This window comes from Cygnus olor, chromosome 1 (genome assembly GCF_009769625.2).
Source record: "Cygnus olor isolate bCygOlo1 chromosome 1, bCygOlo1.pri.v2, whole genome shotgun sequence".
NCBI lineage: Eukaryota > Metazoa > Chordata > Aves > Anseriformes > Anatidae > Cygnus > Cygnus olor.
In genome coordinates, this window is record NC_049169.1 from 3,537,622 (window position 1) to 3,557,910 (window position 20,289).

The 20,289-nt window shown below is 41.3% G+C and overlaps 1 protein-coding gene across 1 annotated transcript in view; it reads right to left on the reverse strand.

The window, feature by feature from the left end:
• Positions 1-162: 162 nt before the first annotated feature.
• The window catches only part of MKLN1 (muskelin 1), a 94,319-nt gene continuing 74,192 nt past the window's right edge, over positions 163-20,289 (reverse strand). Inside the window, exons 13-18 of the mRNA XM_040546282.1 lie at positions 16,321-16,468; positions 15,369-15,483; positions 12,766-12,905; positions 10,323-10,425; positions 2,341-2,395; positions 163-476 (exon numbers count right to left, since the gene is read on the reverse strand). Of these exons, the coding sequence (XP_040402216.1) occupies positions 355-476; positions 2,341-2,395; positions 10,323-10,425; positions 12,766-12,905; positions 15,369-15,483; positions 16,321-16,468 (683 nt within the window). The 3' untranslated portion in view covers positions 163-354. The remainder of the gene's footprint in view (positions 477-2,340; positions 2,396-10,322; positions 10,426-12,765; positions 12,906-15,368; positions 15,484-16,320; positions 16,469-20,289) is intronic.

The following is a 20,289-nucleotide window of genomic DNA, read 5'->3' on the forward strand; positions in this document are numbered from 1 at the left end:
CTTTAATTCCAGACAGCCCATGAATCTCAATTTTTCCCGACAGGCAGAAACAATCACTGCGTGATGGGGTTTTATTTTCTTCTCTTTCCCCCTCTTTTCTCCTTACATTTGCTAACTCAAAAATTCAAAGTCAGAAAAAATATATGTATTTAGTCAGAAGTATGTCAGTTACATTTTTATTAACCTACTCCAAGGGAAAAGCTTCAGGGATTCACCATACAAGTATAAAACCCCTCTCAAACACCTAGGGGTTACTATATAACTTCATCCCAGCAGTCAATCAATGCAGTAAAAAAATTAAAATACTGAAAATGGATGCTTTTCCCCTCTTCCACGTGTCCAGTGATTGCTCCATTACAGCGTGATGAGGTCTACCAGGTTGCCTTTCGGAGGGGTCATGTTGTCCGGAAAGAAGTTGACTAGTGTATCAAACAGCTGAGTTCTCTGCGCGTAAGTGTGGTCGACGTCTGAAAATCCTGGGGGAGGAAGAGAAGGGAAAGCTCGTCAGCACTCACTGCTTTAAATGCTCGGTTTAGCTGCAGGATACATCAGTTTTCAATTCTGGATGGCTGTTAACTATTCGCTGCTTCTGCTTTAACCCCTTTGCCCATGAATACATCGCTGTAGCCAACGATGAGCGTTAATTAACGGCTTTATTCCCCACTACAGCCCAGCTCACATCTGTAGCATCCTACAAACAAGGCCACCAGCTCCCCATCCCACCTACTACATGCCTACACACACACAGCTTGTGTCACCCCAAGCCAACACCAAAATTAAAACTCCATAAAAAGCAATAAGCAAACGGCTGTCAGGCTCGTGGACAGTCCTGAAGAAATTGGGGAAGCGACAGTCCTCAGGGGACAGCTCTGATGTCCGAGAAAACAAGATCTCTGTAGCTATTTTTATTTGGTGCCTCGTTTCTTCTATCCTCAGGCTCTCCTCATTATCTCACGGCTGTCTTAGCCAGAACTGGTACTTGTGCTGCTTGCAGTTTTTCTCGAGGCAAGCTCTGCTGATGGTAGGAGTCCCAAGTTAAGAGCTGTTATTTAATCCCTGGACTGCACTGAGGTCCCAGCCTGAGTCTTGGCACAGGGTCTTCGCCAACTCGTTTTGTGAAGTGCCTCCTCCCGACAGGGGAGGGTTTAGTCTACCGCAGCAGCATTGTTTATCCAAATCCCCATACTTAAACCATCAACAGCAAGAACAATAGAGCGGGCATGCAACGATTTCCTCTGCTTTGTATTTACTTAAATCACTGGTATCTCAGAAGAATGCTTTTTAATTCACTCTTCAGTTAATCAAAGTCAAGCAAGTTAATCAAATCAAGGAGGGCTTGGTTGTTTTATTTCAGCAGCACTACTTGATGTATGTGTCCTCCTATCTGTAAAGCCAATCTCTGACTACAGCATTGTACTGTAAAACACAGCGGTGTTACTGCAGGATAAACTAATTCATCTTTTAGAGCACTTAGAAGTTGGGAGGGGAGGGCAAGCCTTCCTGAAACAAGTGCTGTCTTTCTTTAAAAATCCGTATTTTAAGAAATAGCAACAACTAGGTAACATCCTCCAAAGCACGCAAACTCAGCAGAGCTTCCTCATCCAGCGGGGCAGACAGAGCAGTGGCTTTTTCCTTCCCTCAGTTCCTTAGATTGGGAATTATGTTTGTCAAATAGTGAAGTCATCCACGCTCCTAGGAAGAGCTCGGTAAAGGGATGGCAACACAATCACAAGAACATGTATTATGCCAATAGTCTTCCTATAGCTTGCCCAGGATTAACATCTGAACCCTTGAGAAGAGTTAACTGGATAGAATAGCAAAACAAATTATGGCTTTGGCTCAGACCTCCTGTTTTCAGACCTTAACGCCACTGCTGTCTTCAGTCTTGACATTCTGCCCAAAGAACTAGTTTTGCAAAGAACAGAGCGAACCAAACTACTCCAGGAATTGCAGCTATCCCAGCAAACAGAGCCGTAGCCATGCTGTGAGATTCCAAAGTGACATGACGGGAGTTACTTTATTCTGACCAAAGCTTCTGTTTATTTGGGTAACAGTAAAGCATCAGATGTAATAAGAGACACAAAATACTCCCCAGAGGCACGGATTTAAAACCACTGGTGACAGATGTTTTAAATATGGGCTCGAGGCATTGGACACTGGTCATTATACTCCCTCTCAAATGCCTATAATGTGGCACTTCGCATATTCAAACCGAAAAGGGCTCACAATACTCCCAAGAACTGTCAGCTTTTGATATAAAAAAAACAGCAGAAATGAACAGTAATGATCTTTATGAGAGGGAACATATTTAGTAGGATTCTTCTGCTACACAATACTCACCAAGAGTGGTGAAATCCGAGCCAGACTTAAATAACGCTGAGGCAAGAAGCTGAAACTGCAGAAGAGGAGGTGGAAGAAGAAAGACGTGTTATTAACTGCATGGGAAAAAAACACCAAAAGATTCATAGCAGTACAGGTGGCTTTAGAATTACTCGGTTTTCTTTGCACAACCCTCAGAATTACTGCGACATGCATACAAATAACAGCTATGCTTTCATATGAGCAACACCGTTTGTCACCTCGGCAGCACAAGTTGGATGTTTTTCCAAGAGGTCTTGCTTAGACCAGCATCAGTTCAATGAAAGGTACTTGACAAGGAGAGCGCTAACATTTATTTTTATATGTATTTTTAACATTTTTTTTTGCCTCTTTGGCAGATATCAGAGCACAGAAGTCAGGTAAGCTCTTTCACACAACATTCCTAGAGATGAGTGTGGTGCAGTCTCTGCAAGGAAAGATTAGATGGCACAAAAACAGGTTAACTGCTCAAGTGCAGCATCAACTTCTTGAACACCGAGAAAGCTCTTAAACGGCGATAACCTTTCTGAATTGCCAGAGCAGCTCCCATCACAAGCTTGTTCGAGGCAAGGTCTTTTTAAGTTAAAAAAAGAAGAAAAAGTCCCTTGCTTGGGAACATCAGAATCAAGAGTGAAAGTGGTTTAAGTAACACATTCACAGCTTTATTCTCCCCTAATGCCTTGCTGATAGACAGGCAGCACTAGCTTTCCTCCGCCCCCAGCTGCTGTTTGCAGTTCCTCGTGTCACAGCAAAGCCTAGCGCTTTGTCATGTTTCTTCCAAGAATTAGCCAATCCCTTAAAGGCTTGCAGTCTTTTGTCTCCTGCCTGTGCGTCTTTACAGCACACAGCCCAAGTAAAGGAGGCTAAAAACAGAAGAGAAGCAAATATATGTTGAGGGAAGGGGCGGGGAGAACAGCCAGGAATTACATATCCATCATTGTAACTTCAATTTCAAGAAGAAATGGAACAGACGACGGAGAAGGTGACAAGTAGCAGCCAAAGCAGATTTGGCAACTATGGGTTGCATCACTTCATTCTAATTTCTTCTACAGCAGGGCAGCAGGCCCTAGGGATGGGACTCGGACGTTTTCCATCTTGACTTCCATAGCACTTGTATGCTTTTGTATGTTATTTACGGCAAATTAGCGAGGATTTGCTGAGATTAAGCTAGCAGGGAGTGGCAAATAGGTCAGATAACTTTACCGGGAGTTGCCATCAATGCTCTGACACCAAAACAGTGCCATGAATGGGAAAGGAACAGCCCTCTAATAAGGACCCCAGGGTTTGCAGGGGTAACCTGGCTTGACAGGACACCTTCGCTCAGTCCGCACACTGTGCCCAGACAAGCTGCCAGCACGGTAGCAGGCAGCCTTCAGCCTGTTCTTCCATTTCATCCGAGTTACAACGATGGAGCAAGATGCAATTCACTAGGGCCAAGCGCAAACCAACAACACCAGGAATAATCAGTCAGACAAAGCAGGACACATTCAGGAGTTGTAACAGGTCAGTATCATCCTATTGCAAAAGTGACAAATACAGTAGGAAATGCATGAAAAGGAGTAGGTCTTCAAGTAAATCAAGTGCTCCTTCGGCTATCAAGGCTCCTAAGTTCTCATCCACAAAAAGGCAACCACTTTTGGATGCCCTATATCAATTAGCAGCACGCAGGGAAAGCACTAGAAGAATCAAGTGGTTTGAAACTCAAGCTCTATTAATCAGGTTAAAAGGAGTCAGGTTTGCACAGCCTCCATGGAAGAATGTCCAAGGATGAAACAGCAACAAGTCACAGATGTGAAAGGCACCTAGAAAAAGGTAAATCTACAACTAAGTGCAAGGAGACAAAAAAAAAAAAAAATCAGTAAGATCAACTTCAGTATGACATCAAGAAAAAGAACAGCCTAAAGTAAGGCCTTCTTACCAGGGTGCTGGAATAAATTTGCAGGTTTTTGTGGAGGCTATTATCGCAGAAAGCAATCAATAGAGACATTTAAGAACACGTTAGGAAGATACAGAATTGACAGACTGCAGAACAGGGGGAAGAGGTTGATTAAATACCCTCTTCAGTGAGGTCTGATTACATGAAATCAAAAGGGACTGCAACACTACACCAGTACTTCGCTGCTAGAGCAACTTGGCTCCACGTCAGTACCGTACGTAAACAGAAGCCCAGCCTAAACAGCTCCAAAATTCCCATAAAACCGGTGGCTTGAACCCATGCTCCTTCTGACTGCGAGTGCCGTGTCCTGGCCACCTTCCCCTCGGCACACAACCGCCTCAGGGGCCTGCTGCCAGCTGCCTGGTGACACGCTAAGCCAGCTCGGCAGGGACAGGGCAGATGCCACATGCTTCGAGGGGCTCCTTCCTCCCCCAGCAACCGCAGCCATCCCGCTGGAAACAGAACCAAGCCCTGCTTAGGCCCAGGCCTCAGCATGCCCAGCTTTAAGAGACCAAACAGTCGGATCCAGGTAGGAACTCGCTGAACTGAGACCAAAAATCAAACCTTCTGCCAAGTATTCCCGTCTCTTCACGTGCGTCTCATGCGTGACCAATTTCCACTGCTACGAGTTCCTCTCCAGCTTTTTGGGGAAGGAATATCTTGTCTCCTTCCCTGATGCCGCTGCACTTCAGTTAACCTTGACTGTTGTGTTTTCATTTGCTTTAAAAGGGTGTTTTATGCATCATCTCACACTTTAAAAGCACTTTCTGATAGAAGAGTCAAGCACACAAGTTATGAACATCAATTACAGACAGCACTGATGCTTAAGCTGGCTCACTCTGCATTTGCATTACAATGTCAGCTAGCCCTGTGGTGTTTTCCCAAAGGGCCCTTTCTTTTTTTTTTTCCCCCATGCATAGTAGGGCTGTGGCTTACTCAAGACCAGGTCCCCTACACACTCTTCATAGCGTATATCCCATGCAGTTGTTTTTTCCCCCACGCAGCTCAAACTGTGCTCTAAAGCAATTATTTTCTTCATTAGTTTTTCTACTGTATTAACTTCTATCCTGCCAGATAGCACTTCAAGTTCTGATTCTTTTTGGGTCTGCTATGTGAAACTACCGGAATTTGATTTTTCAAAACATTTGGTATCAAACACCTTCCTCCGAATTCAGTTAGAGCCAGAAGAGCAAAGCCCTGAGCAAACCACCCATGAGACCTCTCCCACTGGGTACCGGAATGAAAGACCCGATTAATGACCATCTAGGAAAAGCCATTTGCTTAACGTCACAAAGCATCTCTCTTACAGAGGCAGGACCAGAATTCAATTATCCAGCAGAAGCATTCAACTGCTTTCGTCACGACGCCACCCATTTTCTTCCGACAACCCCCTTGTCTCACTGGATTCAGCTACTCCAAATTAAGCCTCCATTCACAAGAGAACAGCTCCCTTCGTTACACACAATTAACTTCTCTCTCCGAGATCCAACCCACCTTCTGAGCTGAGACTAGGGTTCCTTAGAGATAAACTGATCTGGTTAACTAACACAAGGTTCATCAACCACATTAAAGACAAATTAAGACAACACTGGTAATATTAATTCCAGCATTTTCCGACTTACAGCCTTCGTGTTTCCATTATTACTGTTCTTTTAGTGCTGCACATACTTTACTTTGGTTTCTACCTGAAGCAAAAAAAAAAAAACAATTCCACCATGTAGCAACCCGTGCAGGTTTTAGCCTATTTGCTGTGCTGTTTGCACAAACAGACCCGTTAACACCAAATAACTCCTGTTAACACCAAATAACTCCCGGCTGGGATACCTGGCGGGTTGCATGAATCAGACCTAATTCCTCCTCCCCAACGTCCGCATGCTCTGAGCGCTCAGATCACAGCAGAAAGCAATTTTTCTCTGCTTTGACCCATTCTGTTGGGACGGTGCCTCGCAGTGCAGGCACAAAGAAGAAGCAAGAGGCTCAAATTCTTTGAGGATGGAGCCATCACAAGCTGAAGTCTGGGAGGGCTGAACACTTTTTTCAAAGGCTCCTTGGCTCCAAAACCTCTGTTCCTGAAGCACTCAGACCCTGAGGCTTTACAAAGAATCACAGCAGGACACGAAGAACAGAAGCGTGCTTTTCTTAGCTCCTTCCTAGAACTATTTTTCCTATTTGGGCTTAAATTTTCCCAGAAATTTCAGTCTAACGCAGACCCAAACAATACTTTTGGGCTCCGCTGGCTTTATCTGGCAAGTTTATTAAAGAAAAGGTCTCAAGAATGGAAAGTATGAAGCAGCCTCGAACAGGGGCCTCCAGCCCAGACTATGAGCTAGTCAGGCCTCAAATTGGCCTCCAGGTCCTTGCTCCTTCTCCTCCCTTTCTCCAAGAAAAACAGAATGCAGCTTTTACTTGTATCTAAAGGCAATCACAGGATCCAGCTGAAATCTTCTCTCCACCAAGCGTAGAATTCTCTATGCAAATCTTGATCTCGTACAAAATCATCTCACTCCCCTTTAACAGGGCAGCACTGGTCACTTTTTCCAGCACCTTCATTTCTTCTGCAGACCACTAAGCAGCAGCAGTGTTCTGGGTGTGATCCCTCCAGCATTCGAGGAACACGTTGTTTTTAGCCTTGTATGTGATCGACTGATGTTTTCATGCTTTAATAGCACATGTTTTTAAGTTAAAAACTTGGGAATTCACTATAAATTCCCATTTTGATCTTCCTTATGTCTTTAAAAGCTGCTTCTTCTGAATATCTAAACTATCACTGAAGGTACATCTATTTGTATATGAAACAGAAGAACACCCATGCTGGCAGATGTATTTTTTTTTAAATCAAGAACTACCAATGCCAGCTTTTTATATGACTTTCATCTCCCCATGAACTAGAATGCACAAACTTCCACGTGCTCTGGGGATCTATGCTCCTTACATAAAGCATCAGAGCTATTAATCCACAGCCAGTAAATGACAAAGATGGACTGATCTGGAAGCACTGAACTGAAGAGATTTAAGTGATTTCAAGCAGAAATACAGTTAAAGAGAACTGGATCTGCATTTGTGGGCAACAGCAGAGCTGGAGCTGGCATACAGCCTGTGGCCACTAAAGCAAGCACCCATGAGACACCTATTGCTCGCAGGCATCTATGACTTCCTTTTATAAAAATAAAAAAGGAAGTAAAACTGCCATCCCGTTAACATTGCTAAAATTCACAACAAAGAAAGGAAAATCTGGGGGTATGTTCCTACTGTCAATCACTCATGCTACTTTAAACAAAATTGGTTACGAACGCCAAAGTTAGTTTCAAGAACAGTCTGTTTATTTTCTTTGGCATCCAACTCAAAACAGCTGAAGAGACTTGCCTAACAAAGTTAGAAGAAATTACTTGTATTATAAAACAAGTAAGCCTTACCCTGAAGTGAAATTCTGCTTGTAATATCATACCCCACAGACCAGTCTCTAAGAGAACCGTAACGCAAAGTCAGGTATGAACTCAGACAGTTTTGTCCTTTCCAAATTTAACAGCAGGCCTGGAGAGAGGGAGAAGAACACGCAGAAAGGAAGGCGATTTCTTTTAAAACTTGCCACACTAAGAAGCCACACGGTGTTCAATGGTTGCAGTCTGCACAGAGCAGGACAATCGGATATATAGCCCCTGATATTAATTACGACCATCTCAACTACAAATAAAGACAGAGCATGTAGGTGTCTGCGCCGAGATGCACAATCAAATTGCTGCTTGAAATCTGATATGGAATCCAAAAAGCCTGCGTCAGTCCTCTGGAAAGCACACGAGCTATTTGAAGATGTAATGCCAGAGCAAAAAGCCAACTCGATGTGATAACCGGAAGGTAAATTGACGTCAACTGGAAATACACCCAGTCGCTACCAGTGCGGCGGCTGGCTCCGTGCCACTGACCAGGCAGATCGGTTCCAACGCAAAAAGCTCCAGAAGTCAAAGCTTTTTTGACCAGCAACTACTTTTTGCAAAATAAACAAACAAGAAAGACTCCCAGAAATTGTTAAATGATTTTAGGAGACCGCTGGAACCGAGCTTTAATTCTGCCGAACAGCAAGCATAGATTGCAGGCCCACAGGACAGACAGAAGCTATTGAATTTTCCTTGGGTCGGGCATTAGGATTGCAGAGGAAGGGGTCGCCATATTCACCCAGTTGGTTTGAGCTACCTCCGCTCATATGCTAGATCATTAATGTGCAGAACACTAGTAAGTCCTGTGAAAAGGAATAATTAGTTATCAACTTTTTATTCTGTTTGAATCCTGCACGAAAAAGCTACTTTTACCCTAAATCTTGACTCCATGCAGTCAGGAAATTCATTCTCACAAGGTGGACAAATTCAGTGCTACAGACTGAACTGGGAATATCAAATGTAGAGAATTAAGGGACTCCCTATCCCTTACGTACACAATGTACAGCCCTAATGACAGTTCCTTTGGGCTGCTGGGTACAGTACTAAAGGCAGAGGAGCTTGTTGGTCATACCACAAACATTTTCTGTTCCAGCAACAGAAAGGCACAAGCAGCCAAGAGATGTAGGATATCTTCAGGAGCAGTTGGCCAACAACACCCATGGCCTTCACAGACATGAGGAGGCTACCAGAACACGTGCCACAGAGAGAAAGGCAAAGCAGAGAACACAGGGCATCGTCTTATGTCATAGGGGGCAGAGGAGAAGGTGAGAGGAGAGCACCAGAATCATTACTGTGTGTTACAGGTTATTGCAGGTTCAAATAGGAAGAAGAAAGTGCTATGACACTGGTAAGATTGGGCAGAATTGGGCTGAGCCTCCTTGAAGTGTGCTGCATGGGAAAAAATCTCCTTTTCCAGCTGAAGAAAACGAGGAATAATTATGTCTTTCCTATGCCAGAAATAGCTAGAAAAGGTGTGAAAGTACTTGAGATATGGGACAGGCTCAGCGAGAAATCACCGAACAGAAAACTTGCAGGCACAGCAATTGCATGTTGCATTGGACCAGAAATTTATGAAGCCTAACCAGAATTTACAACAGTCAAATGTGATCAGTAATGTTAGTAAATATTTTTTTCCTTCCTTTTGGTAACTTTACAATTTTATGCTGTGCTTATGCAAGAAAGCTATTCCCCTTAAAATAACTTTTTGTGCCTGTATAAAGATCATTTCTCTTGATAAAGTAATGAGTTAAAAGCAGCAGATTAAGTGATTTAATTCAGAGACCCAGCATGGAGTAACAGAGCTCATTCTAGTACTGCGATTTGATGAAAGGAGCTGTCGAATCACTTCCAAAGCGGGTAATGCACTCTCTTCCTCCTGATCTACCTGACCACAGCATCGAATGCTTGTGTATCCAGCTGGCTGCCCCAAGTTCCACGCGGAAATTAATGGCAGAGTCAAGTCAACCACCTTATCTGACACTTTACACTACTTCTTTAATTCCTGCTGTAAAGTGACACGTACTGCGGTAATGGAATCAAAACAGGAAGTGGGAGCAAATTCCTGGAACAAATCAAAGAACATGCCTACTGGATAATATTCAAAACAGAGGAAATAAGAGTTTTAAGGTTTAGCGAGCAACTTGCATTACAACCTACTTCCAGAAATGGATATAATTGAGAAAAAAAGTTCCTTGCCTCCCCCAGAACTATTTGATATTGACAAGCCAAAATGCAGCGTGAATAGCAGTTTCTATTCACTTTCTACCACACAGCCAACCACAGACTCGTGACATTTCAGTGAGTTTATGTTTCAATTAAAGCTCCCAAAATACACACCAGTACGCTGGAATTAAAACAAAGGTCTAGTCTTCGCTATTAAGAGCACAAAACCTATTTTATCTGGATGGGTAGCTGCAAAACGCCTGTTTCTAAAGCAGTGTGATCCTTAGTGTGGAGAAAATGATAGAGCAAAGCATCGTGCACCGTTTGAGCTTTTCACACTGAATAAAAACAAAATGTAACAGGCTTAAAATCTGTGCTAGAACGTGAGAACACAGTTTACATTTCTTTATAAGACAAGGATCGTTTGTTGTTACCTCTTTTGTCTCCTCAGGGTCTGAGTGATCCACAGTTACGTACAAATCATTCTGTAGGTACTTCAGTGCACTGAGAGGATCAGTCTGAGCTTTCTCTTCAAACCTGCAAAGAAGAGATACAAACCTTGAGCACAACTATTTCCTGTAGGGCTAAATACGGCTATTTCTACACAGAGCAAAACCTACCCTACAAAACTTTCAGCCAAATATTTCCAAACAAAACAGTGTTAAGGGCAGCTCAGCCTCATATTTGCTAGAATGCGTGCTGTCGAGCCAGACTGAAACACAGAGGAGTATTTTTTGGGGGCTCTAAGGGAGTTACAGGGGCAAAGTACTATGCTCTTACTTACAACACCAGAAAGCATATATATTAAGAAGGTGCTGTATATAAGCATAAAACATTTAGTAGTTAATTTTCCCATAAGTAGAAGTATGAACAGCACCTCACACGAGGAGCACGGTTCAGACAAACAAGCCTCGAGCCCTGCAGCCCCAGGGATATTTACGTTCCTGACCGCACAGGAGCCTGGCTACAAGGAAAGGGATGGAGAATACTTCCCACCTCTGCCAGACAACAGAAGAGGGAAGAATGGGGGTGAAAAATAAGTACTATACTTTGATATCCCACCTTCGGAAAGAGAACACATATGTAAAAATTGCCTATGCATCATCAGTGTTATTTTCTCACTGTCTCTGAATAAAGGGAAGCATTAACTGCTGTAAGCTCCTGAAGAAACACATGCAGCCATCTACACTCCAAAAAGGATTCTGGGCTCAGCATCCTCAGTGGGCAGAGCTGCTTCCCTACAGTGCTGAGTTGGGTGAATAATCCTAAAAAGGATGAGGTTTAACATTATCTGTTTTTCCTCCTATCACCTATCTGCTGAGTACAGTACTAAACTCCGTGTTGTCGTCACCTGAATCACCAACGTGCCTTTCCTTGAAAATAACTTAAACAATTTTGGATTCCACTGACAAGGACCTTAAAAACCATGTTCTTGGTTACTTTACTGCTGTATATCAACTCCCTTACAAGCTTACAAGAATGCAGTATATTCATAATATACTTTAATTACTTTGCCAGTTTGACAAGTTATTTCACGTAAAAAAATGGGTAACGCTGTATAGATTAAAGCTACCCAACTGATAACACGGTGGACATCTGTAGCTTAAATTCCAAAATCATCTCAAAATTCAAGTCACTTTGTCCACAGAATGCAAAGACCATGTCTGTTACCTGATGTATATAACATTTTGGCAATTAAACACTACTTCTTCCAAACATTGATATAGATTTTCTTAGATGATGATGTCACAATCCAGAGAGCTCCAGCAATGCAGCCATCATACCAGCTCTAAGTTGGCATGTTTGGCTCCCTCACATACCCCAAGAAATGGGAAAATGGTGCATTAAAGCTCAACTTCTGCCAGACAATACGTAACAATATTTACTCTGAGTGCAATTTATGCAAGTGAAAACAAGTAATTCAGAGCTGTCTCTGGAGGCAGTACAGCTGCATTTGCATACTACCACGGGAGTTAATAAATCTCCCAGATTACCGGCAAGACTTGGATTTGTTTTTGTAGGTATTCTTATCTAATGCATCGCTAACCTGCAAAAAGCCTCATCCAGCTGCAGCAACTGTGAGTTGAGTATAGCAATTTGCTTGCTGCCTCAAAAGATACCATTAGTAAAAACTGACCTTCAACTCTTGGCAGGACCTGATAACAAAGTACTCTCACCAAGAATGCAGAAAGAGGCATTTATTGGTTTCAAATCATTTGCTGAATCCTGAAAGGTTCTAACTGCTAGAGTTTCTTGCTTAAGGTAACAACAGGAGCTTGATTTTAAAAGCTGTTGCCCCTTAGCAAATATAAGGCAGCTCTGAAACATCCTGAGTGCAAGTACTTATGAACTCTGCATAAGTGAAATCTTTCAAGCGGTTCTGAAAGAGAAACACTGATGACCTCACGGTGGAGGAGTCTCAGATGTGCAAAGGAATTCAGCCCCCAGACTTCATTAGCATTCTTGTGAGCTGTTACTATCTCCTAGCACACTGCTTCGGAAGCACTCCTTTTTCTTGGGAGGTGACAGTACCGAAGCACATGCTGATGAGCAGCAGCGTGAAAACGGAATCTAAAAATTCTCCATTACTCTCCACACAATAGGCAGACTTGGTTTTTTAGTTTTAGAATAACATAGTAAAACCAGAGTGAAGTCAATGATCACAATTTCGTTTAGCCCTGCTCTACTACTTTTAATGTTGAACTGTTTTGTTGTTTGTTTTTTTTTTTTTTTTCTTAACTAAAAATAATCAGCAAAGTTGCAGATCACCACTGAATCAGTGAAGTGATATTTACAGGGTATTTAAGTTTTAGCATCTTCAAGGGAAAAAAAAAAGGGCTTCTGAAAAGAAAAATGTGAAACATCTTTTTTCTATACCTGTGCTTTCTTATGAGGTATTTGCAGTGTCTTAGCAGGTATTCCTTTGAAGGTCGACAGAGCTTCAGAGACCAGAAGTCATCTAATCTCATCTTTGGAGAGCAGGACTTGCCGGGATTCCCTCCAAACAAGTAATGAACCTACGCAAACGAGAGGCAGATCAAGAAACTGACTGTTTATGTACATCCATTAAACAACAACTATGTCAACATATTTGGAGAGGTTTATTCTGGAAGGAGAACTCTCCCTTTTAGATAAGCTGCTCCATCTTATTATGAACCTCATTAGGTTTACTTTATCCCTTAGGAAATAAAGTTCTCTTGAAGTGCTTATATTTTAAGATAATAAAACATCCACAAACAAGGCAATCTCTTTCTTTAGGAAAAATTTATAAGCATAAATACTCAAGTACATAACATGAGCAGAAAAGGAACCGATTCAAATCTTGTTGCCCTGTTCCAAATACCTGATGTAAACAACACAAACTGGTGGGTGACCAACCTCTTTTCCAATCATGTCCTCAAAGAGGCCAAACTACCACCATCATGGGACTGTCAAAATTAAGGCACCTGCATTAGGGCCCTTCTCCATTTAGGGAGAAATAGATTGTATACATATAATTGTGAGATGACCACAGCAATCAAGACTCTCTTTGAAGAAGAAATTTTTAAGCTTGTTAGACCGAGAAAAAAGGAACTTCGTAGACTAATGCACTGACTCCAGTCAGAGCACTGTCAGTGAAGGTGCACTGCTGAAGATGCTCAAAATAAAGTGACACGTCCAGTCCAGCACACCACAATCTTGGGAGATGACAATAGGCCTGCATCCCTCTCAAGTCCTGTAAGCTCCAGACAACCTTAATCTGTCTTGCAGACAAAAATATTTCCATCTTCTCTGGAAGGGCAGATTTATTTCACCTTAATACAACAGCCTAGCTGTAAGATGTTTGATATAATTACTACGTGAGGAACAACAGGGAAAGATCTACCTGAATAAAGAGTAAAACAAAAAAGGCAAAACTGTAATGCTAAGAAGAGCTGAGAAACGAAAGCACCAAATCTTATTAAGTCCCAAGCATTGCTGTGACTGATCTTCTATCAATCCAGAGACACCAATCATGGAAACACTGACTATGGCTGTATGCAGAGTCCATTAGTTTGAAGGTAGCTCAAATGAAGTAGTCTTTAACAGCTCTTCTGAGAGTTTCAGATGCAACATCTTTGCAATGCAAAGCTATATTTGCAGAATGAGGCAAATCTCAAGGAATGTGGAAGTGTTAAAAAAAAGACTTAGTTTCTTCACTTTTTTTTTCTTCACATCATTTCTTATTTCAGGCTCTGAACTGCTGATATTAAGCAGACACAAAGGGTCTTCAAATTCTGAGGTTCAAGAAGCTTAACAAGCTACCTTTCTACACAGCTTTAAAAATAATCACTCAAAACAATGTATTCTACATCCCACTGATGTAGGCTCTCCTTATTTATATCAGAGGAGTTTAGAAAGGTCATCTGAACAGAGGTTTCTAAAAATAAGACTCTTCAAAACAAGCACATCAAACAGCTCTTCAGACAAAGCTGGGCAACTGCCACGATTTAGAAACCTTCACAATAATTTACAGAATTCTGCTCTCAATCTCATGGTACTTTACACTTCAAGGATGGAACAGTATTTACAGCCTATCATTAACGCGTGCAACGAAGACAAACAACACAAGTTCTCCAGACATTGCACCCATTCTTCCTCAAGTTCCCCCCTCCACCTGCAAACTTTCCCATATTTAATTAACATCCTACGGAATGATAATTATATTTGTCTTTTTCAGTTCAGGCTGTTTCAAACTGACTAAAACAAATTATTATGTTTAACCACATAATATCCCTGAAATTTGAAGTAAATTTGTCACTAATTTAAATTCATAGATAATGAAATTACAGAAACCTAATCCTTGGGTTTAGGTTTTTATCGGTTAACTTGCACAATGCCCTAAGTTTACTCATCAGTCATGCATACACTATAAACAATTTTAAGTATAATTAAGCATGTATTTGTCCATTAAAATCAGATAGTTCTAAAGAATGATTTTTGCTTCTGACATGCTGGGGAAGGTAAGGCACTTGCTACAGCAGATTCTTAACAGAATCAAAACAAAGTGTTCAAACACGCTTTCTCATAGAAATGTAGAGTACTTGGAAGGATGAACGCAACAGTTTTTGTTTTTTTTCTTTAGTTTAAAGAAAACTCCAGTTGCTAGCAGGTTTTTAGGTCCAGCCCTGGAAGACAATGCACAAAAACTTCAGGTGTTTTCAAGTATGAGAACAGTCAGTAGCTAGCTGCTGGACAAAATCTGTAGGTTTAGTAAAATTCACTGCCTGCACTTTGATTGCGTGTAGGAGCTATCACATTTCATTTGCGCTGACGGGAAAAGTACCTTAACTGCTTGTTTCAAAACACAACAATGAGTTAACTGAAACTTACCCACCAGATTAATCCAAACAGGAACATCAGACAAAAAACTGTATTAAATTGTACCGCCTGCGAAGAATCAACCATGCTGGATGAGCAACAAGACTGAAATCATTGTGCATGTATCTAAACCCTCATACCTTGTGCAACTCGTCATACACCAGTTGATGGGCAAACCTTGGGCAGGGCTCCTCCTCCTGAAGGCTTTTACCTGGATTCTCTTTTGCTGCTTGGTCATTTTTATAGACACAAGACCTGCAATATATGACAATAAGTAATGATTAATAGTACCTCGGTGGTATCTTCAGATGTTGCATTACTTGGTAGCAGAATGGTCACTATGAAATATTTTTCATTATGGAGAATAGCATCTTGGACACATCAGAGATATGGGAAACCTAGGCCACAAACTTTAATAAAACTATGATTTCAATCACTGATTTCCATGCAGGATTAAGTTTTTTTTCCAACTGAAGACCCATTTTTTAAAAAACAGCATGTGTGCCTTCAGAGTGACTGGCCTCATGTTAGAAAGAACTTAAATACAACAATGCTGCCAGCTCCAGAAAGGGGTAGTGGCAACCAATTACCTAATACCATACAGCAAATAGATGTTTTCTCAGAATACAAAATCTAGCAGCCACCTGATGTAATACTGAATGCAGACAGGAAAGAGCTGATAGCTCTAGCATGAACTTTTCTCCATCCCCATTCATAAAGAGTGGAACAGTTTCCTTCACTTCTAATAGTACCACGTACGCTGGAATTAACAACTTCCATTTTGACTGAATTTGTTGCACTGACAATGAACCCTGGCCTTGAGCACTTCCTACAGGAAAAATTTAATATAAGGACTTACTTCTCCTCCATCCTCCAGTAAAGGAAGAGGTCACGCAGCTTCCCCCTTTCACGTGTCTTTTTTCTAAAGACTCTGGGAGAGGTGCCTGAAGGGAACTCAGTTGTCTTTAAGATTAACAACCACTGCATGGTTATAAGTAGTTACTGAGTTACTTGGGAGGTATGATCGTGTGGGATTACTTTCTAAAGAAACCCGCGTGGAGGTTAGAAATAGTACTCCTTTCATCAACTTACCAGCTGTTCCTCACGATGTCATAAATCCAGAAAGAATTCCTTACATTCTCTTCTCGCTTCTCCTTGTCTTTACTGAGCCCTGACAAGACATGGATTTCATTCAGTTCTGGATCAATGGTAGCCCTTTGAGTGAAACCTGTCATTGGAACTGACAAAAAGAGAAGTTACACACTAAAAATGCAGGAGTACACAAGAAAGGATCCAAGCACCAGACAAAAGCATTTTTTTCCTTCTGAACTTCAGCACATTTTCCAATATCCATGGTGCAAGCACGAGATTTCATTTAACTAACTTCTCAGTATTCTGGGATAAAGAGCATCTTACATCTAACCTCACTACCTAGTTCCCCTATTTTCTTCTTTTTAAGTACTTTCACCTCTTCATCTGTCATATAAAACCAATTCCAATGGACTGAGTGAAGCCAAGCCAGTATTTTTTTTCCTCTTTCAGTGCTCTTGTTAACTGCCACAACTTAAAACTGAAGCAGCACATCTCTAAAGAGGAGCTGTGTAGAAGTCACCAAGCAAACAATTTACTCCTCCCGTGTGCCCTCCAAAACCACGTGAGAGGGACCAGAGCAAGAAACATCATCCAGAGGCTGACTCCTTCCTTCCCCCATAAGGATAAGTCCCGGGTAACTTTGCTCATTCCTTTCCTATTTGTGATGCCTGGAGGCACAGAAAAAACATCCAGAGAGCTGCTGTTTCCTAGGGCGAGGGCATGGACAGGGCTTTGGGAAACTCTGTCTCCAAAATTAGAATAAAACTGCATTGCAATAGAGCTAGGCAATCCCTGCAAGATATGAATGGAATAATTATTATTAGCTCATCTGTAAAAGGAAGCATTGATTCCCACATAACTGAAAAAGCTGGAAACTCAAAAAAATTCAAGATGAACTCACAACTACATAGCTCACAGCTTTGTGTTGCTTCTTTTAGGAAAAATATTTCAAGGAAAGGGTTGTTTTGTTTTTGGTATTTTCTGAATAGTTGTGGTATAATTACCAGGCTATTCTTCTGCTCCACCTTCAGGTTCAGAAGTATGATGAAATACTGAGGATTCCAGCAGTTTTCATCATAATTCCCCGAAAAAAGGTCAGCAAATTTGTTTGGCAGTCCTTTTTGTTTGTTGTATAATTCCCATTTCCTGTTTCCCTAGGCAACCATCCTTCCAAAATGTATTTGTGAAGAGCACGTGATCTTTGTTTACAGATCCTGTTTGTCTCATTTCTCTTTCTGGGTCAGTTTACAAAGGCTGGTAAAGGGTCCTGGCCTCCGATCAAGATTTTGGCATGAAAAATTCTCAGAACTCTTGTATTTTGCAAATTCTTCCCTGCAATTAACTGTGAATGACACACACGGCCTAGAAAACAAGCCCTGTGCTAATAAAGCCATTTAATATCGCTGTTTAAGAATACACAAACCGGTATTTTGTAAGCCTCTTCTGTAATAGGTTTCGGTCTCATGCTTCTCTGTTTTCATTTGGTGCGCCAGGAAAGTAATAAATGTCAATGTAAAAATTCTGGGCACCATTTGGTTTTCTACAGCGTAAGCCCGTACCAAAATCTTTAGTAAAGCCAAAAAATAAACATTTCTTAAAATGCTTAATTCTTATGTAAACCTAAGCAGAAACTGAAATATATTGGGGTATTTCGTTTTCAGAGCCCTGTTGACAAACTCCTTGCTTATTGTTTTTATGGAAAAGCCTTCAGGAGCCCTCATCAGCATCAGCCTCCCTATTTTGACCTTCAATTTTGCCATGAAGTTTAAAGGAAAATTCATCCAGTTTATAAGCAAATTGGTACAGAGCAGAAGAAAAAAAAAAGCAGGGAACAATGCTGGCACAAGAACACCTACATACCTTGTTTGAGCTGCAAAACGACAAGGAAGTTTTTAAATCAGACTAAAGAGTACTGTGAAAGTCACCCAATAAAGAAATCGAGAGCAAAAAGACAATCGAAGACCAAAAATCGTTAATTTTTGGTAAGTATCATGTAACGTGTTTCTTTGCATAGTCAGGGACTGAATCGTTGACCCAAAAGGATTAAATTCAAGGCATATTTGAGATATTTTTGGCAGGAGAGCCATCTAAATTTGATCAGCAATGCTAATGTAGATGGCAAATGTCTATGCAACCCTATCTGCTGCTTTGAACATTCGAGACCATGCCGTGTTTTTAGAAAAAAAAAAAGGCATGCAAATCTTCAGAGCATTAATACCTCAGGCTCACTGAAATGAAAATTATTATAATCATGAAGAATATGGTTAGCATATTACCATTGATACAGAAAGCATATGAAACTCGTCTACAGAAGTCTCATCCCTCCTCCTGAAATATCGTTAAATAAATGCATTTTGTATCTAGCTTACGCTTGATTTTCTGAAGCTGAAATTATTATTTAAATAACGAAGGAGGGAAAAGTCTCCAAAGTTCAGTGCCTCTGTTTTTTAATCTTGGTAATAAAATATGATTCATCTGCAGTAACTGCAATCAAAACCAAATTCAAGTCAAGTAATTCCGAGCTTCCCTCAGCAGTACATTAATCTCCTCTTGAGACCGTTCCAAATGCAGAAAGTCTAGAAAAAAATTATACCCCAAAATATATATAATATGCATTTAGTAGGGGCCTAAGACAAGGAACAACTTGCAAAAACTCTGACCTTAGTAACTGTATAGAAGTCATACTGAAGCAGTGCCTTAGACCACACAAAGCTGGAATCCAGTCTTTTGCAGAAGACAACCAAAAGTTAGATGCAATATAATTAAACAAAAACCCCACAAATTTGATGAACAAGTCCTTAAATATAAATCAAAGGAAATAAGGCAAGCTACTACACAGTAGGAGGGAGATGCTGCGACACTTTAAAGACAACAGAAACATCGAAAAGATGTTTGCCAATGAATTCCGACCCTTGACAGAGCAAAAGGGCTACAGAAAATGAAGAGTGACAAACACTTCCACTAGGGGGTAAGAGAGCTTCATCATTTGCAAGCGCAGCTGACTTGCAGTCGATGCTGGATGGAATTCAAATCATTGAGGTCAGCATATTAGAGAGGGACAAGGGCTGTAAACTTGCGAGAAGTCCCCGTGATATTTAGCTAATAAAATGTATGCTGGGATGGAAATTCCGTTTCGCATGCAAGACGTTAAATCGAACCTGTAACGGATTGCTTAGGATGTTTGGTTTTTGTGTTTGTTTTTGGTGTTGGTTTTTGTTTATTTTAAATCTTAAGACTCAATAAAAAGTCATACCACAGGATGAGAATCAGACCCAGTAATGCCAAGGGACTGCAGGAACTACTGTTTGCAAGGTACTGGATCCAAGGGGTACACAAAGCTGTACAAAGGGCTGCATCGAAGTGCCCTCTCTCTTCCGCTTCTCTGCATACACGCAGGAATAAGTCAGCTTTGGAGCAAACCTCCCCAATTTCACGCTGTTCGGAGCGCCTCTCAGGCCCCGCTATCACTCAGATCAGCTGCAGGCAGACGGCTCCAAGGACATAAAACAGCAAAACTGAGAACTAAGCCCTGGCTGCTCTGACCACGACGCTGGCCCATTGCAGAGCGCTATCAACTTGGCTCCCATGACAATACATCACTGATTGAAGAGGAAAAGCTGTACCAAGAGATTGCTCAACAGAAAGCAATCCCAAAAGCAAGTCTAGAAGATGGCGAATGTTTTTCACGTGCTGCTGCATCTTTTTCCCCATGATCCCATTATTCAGGCCAGTATAGGAAGGCAATAACTAAATGAAATTAAGGGGTCTGAATCCTCTCTCCAAAACTTAACGTTTTCATTTATTTTTATGTAAGGAAAATGAAAAGCTTGTGGCCTCCGTATGTGAAAATAACAAGCAGCTACACAGGCCCTGAGTTTTGAACACAGCCAGTTACATAAACAAGTAATAATTCCAGAAAAAGCTTTGATAAGGTGCTGTGTAACTGTGTACAGTATAATTTCTATTTAA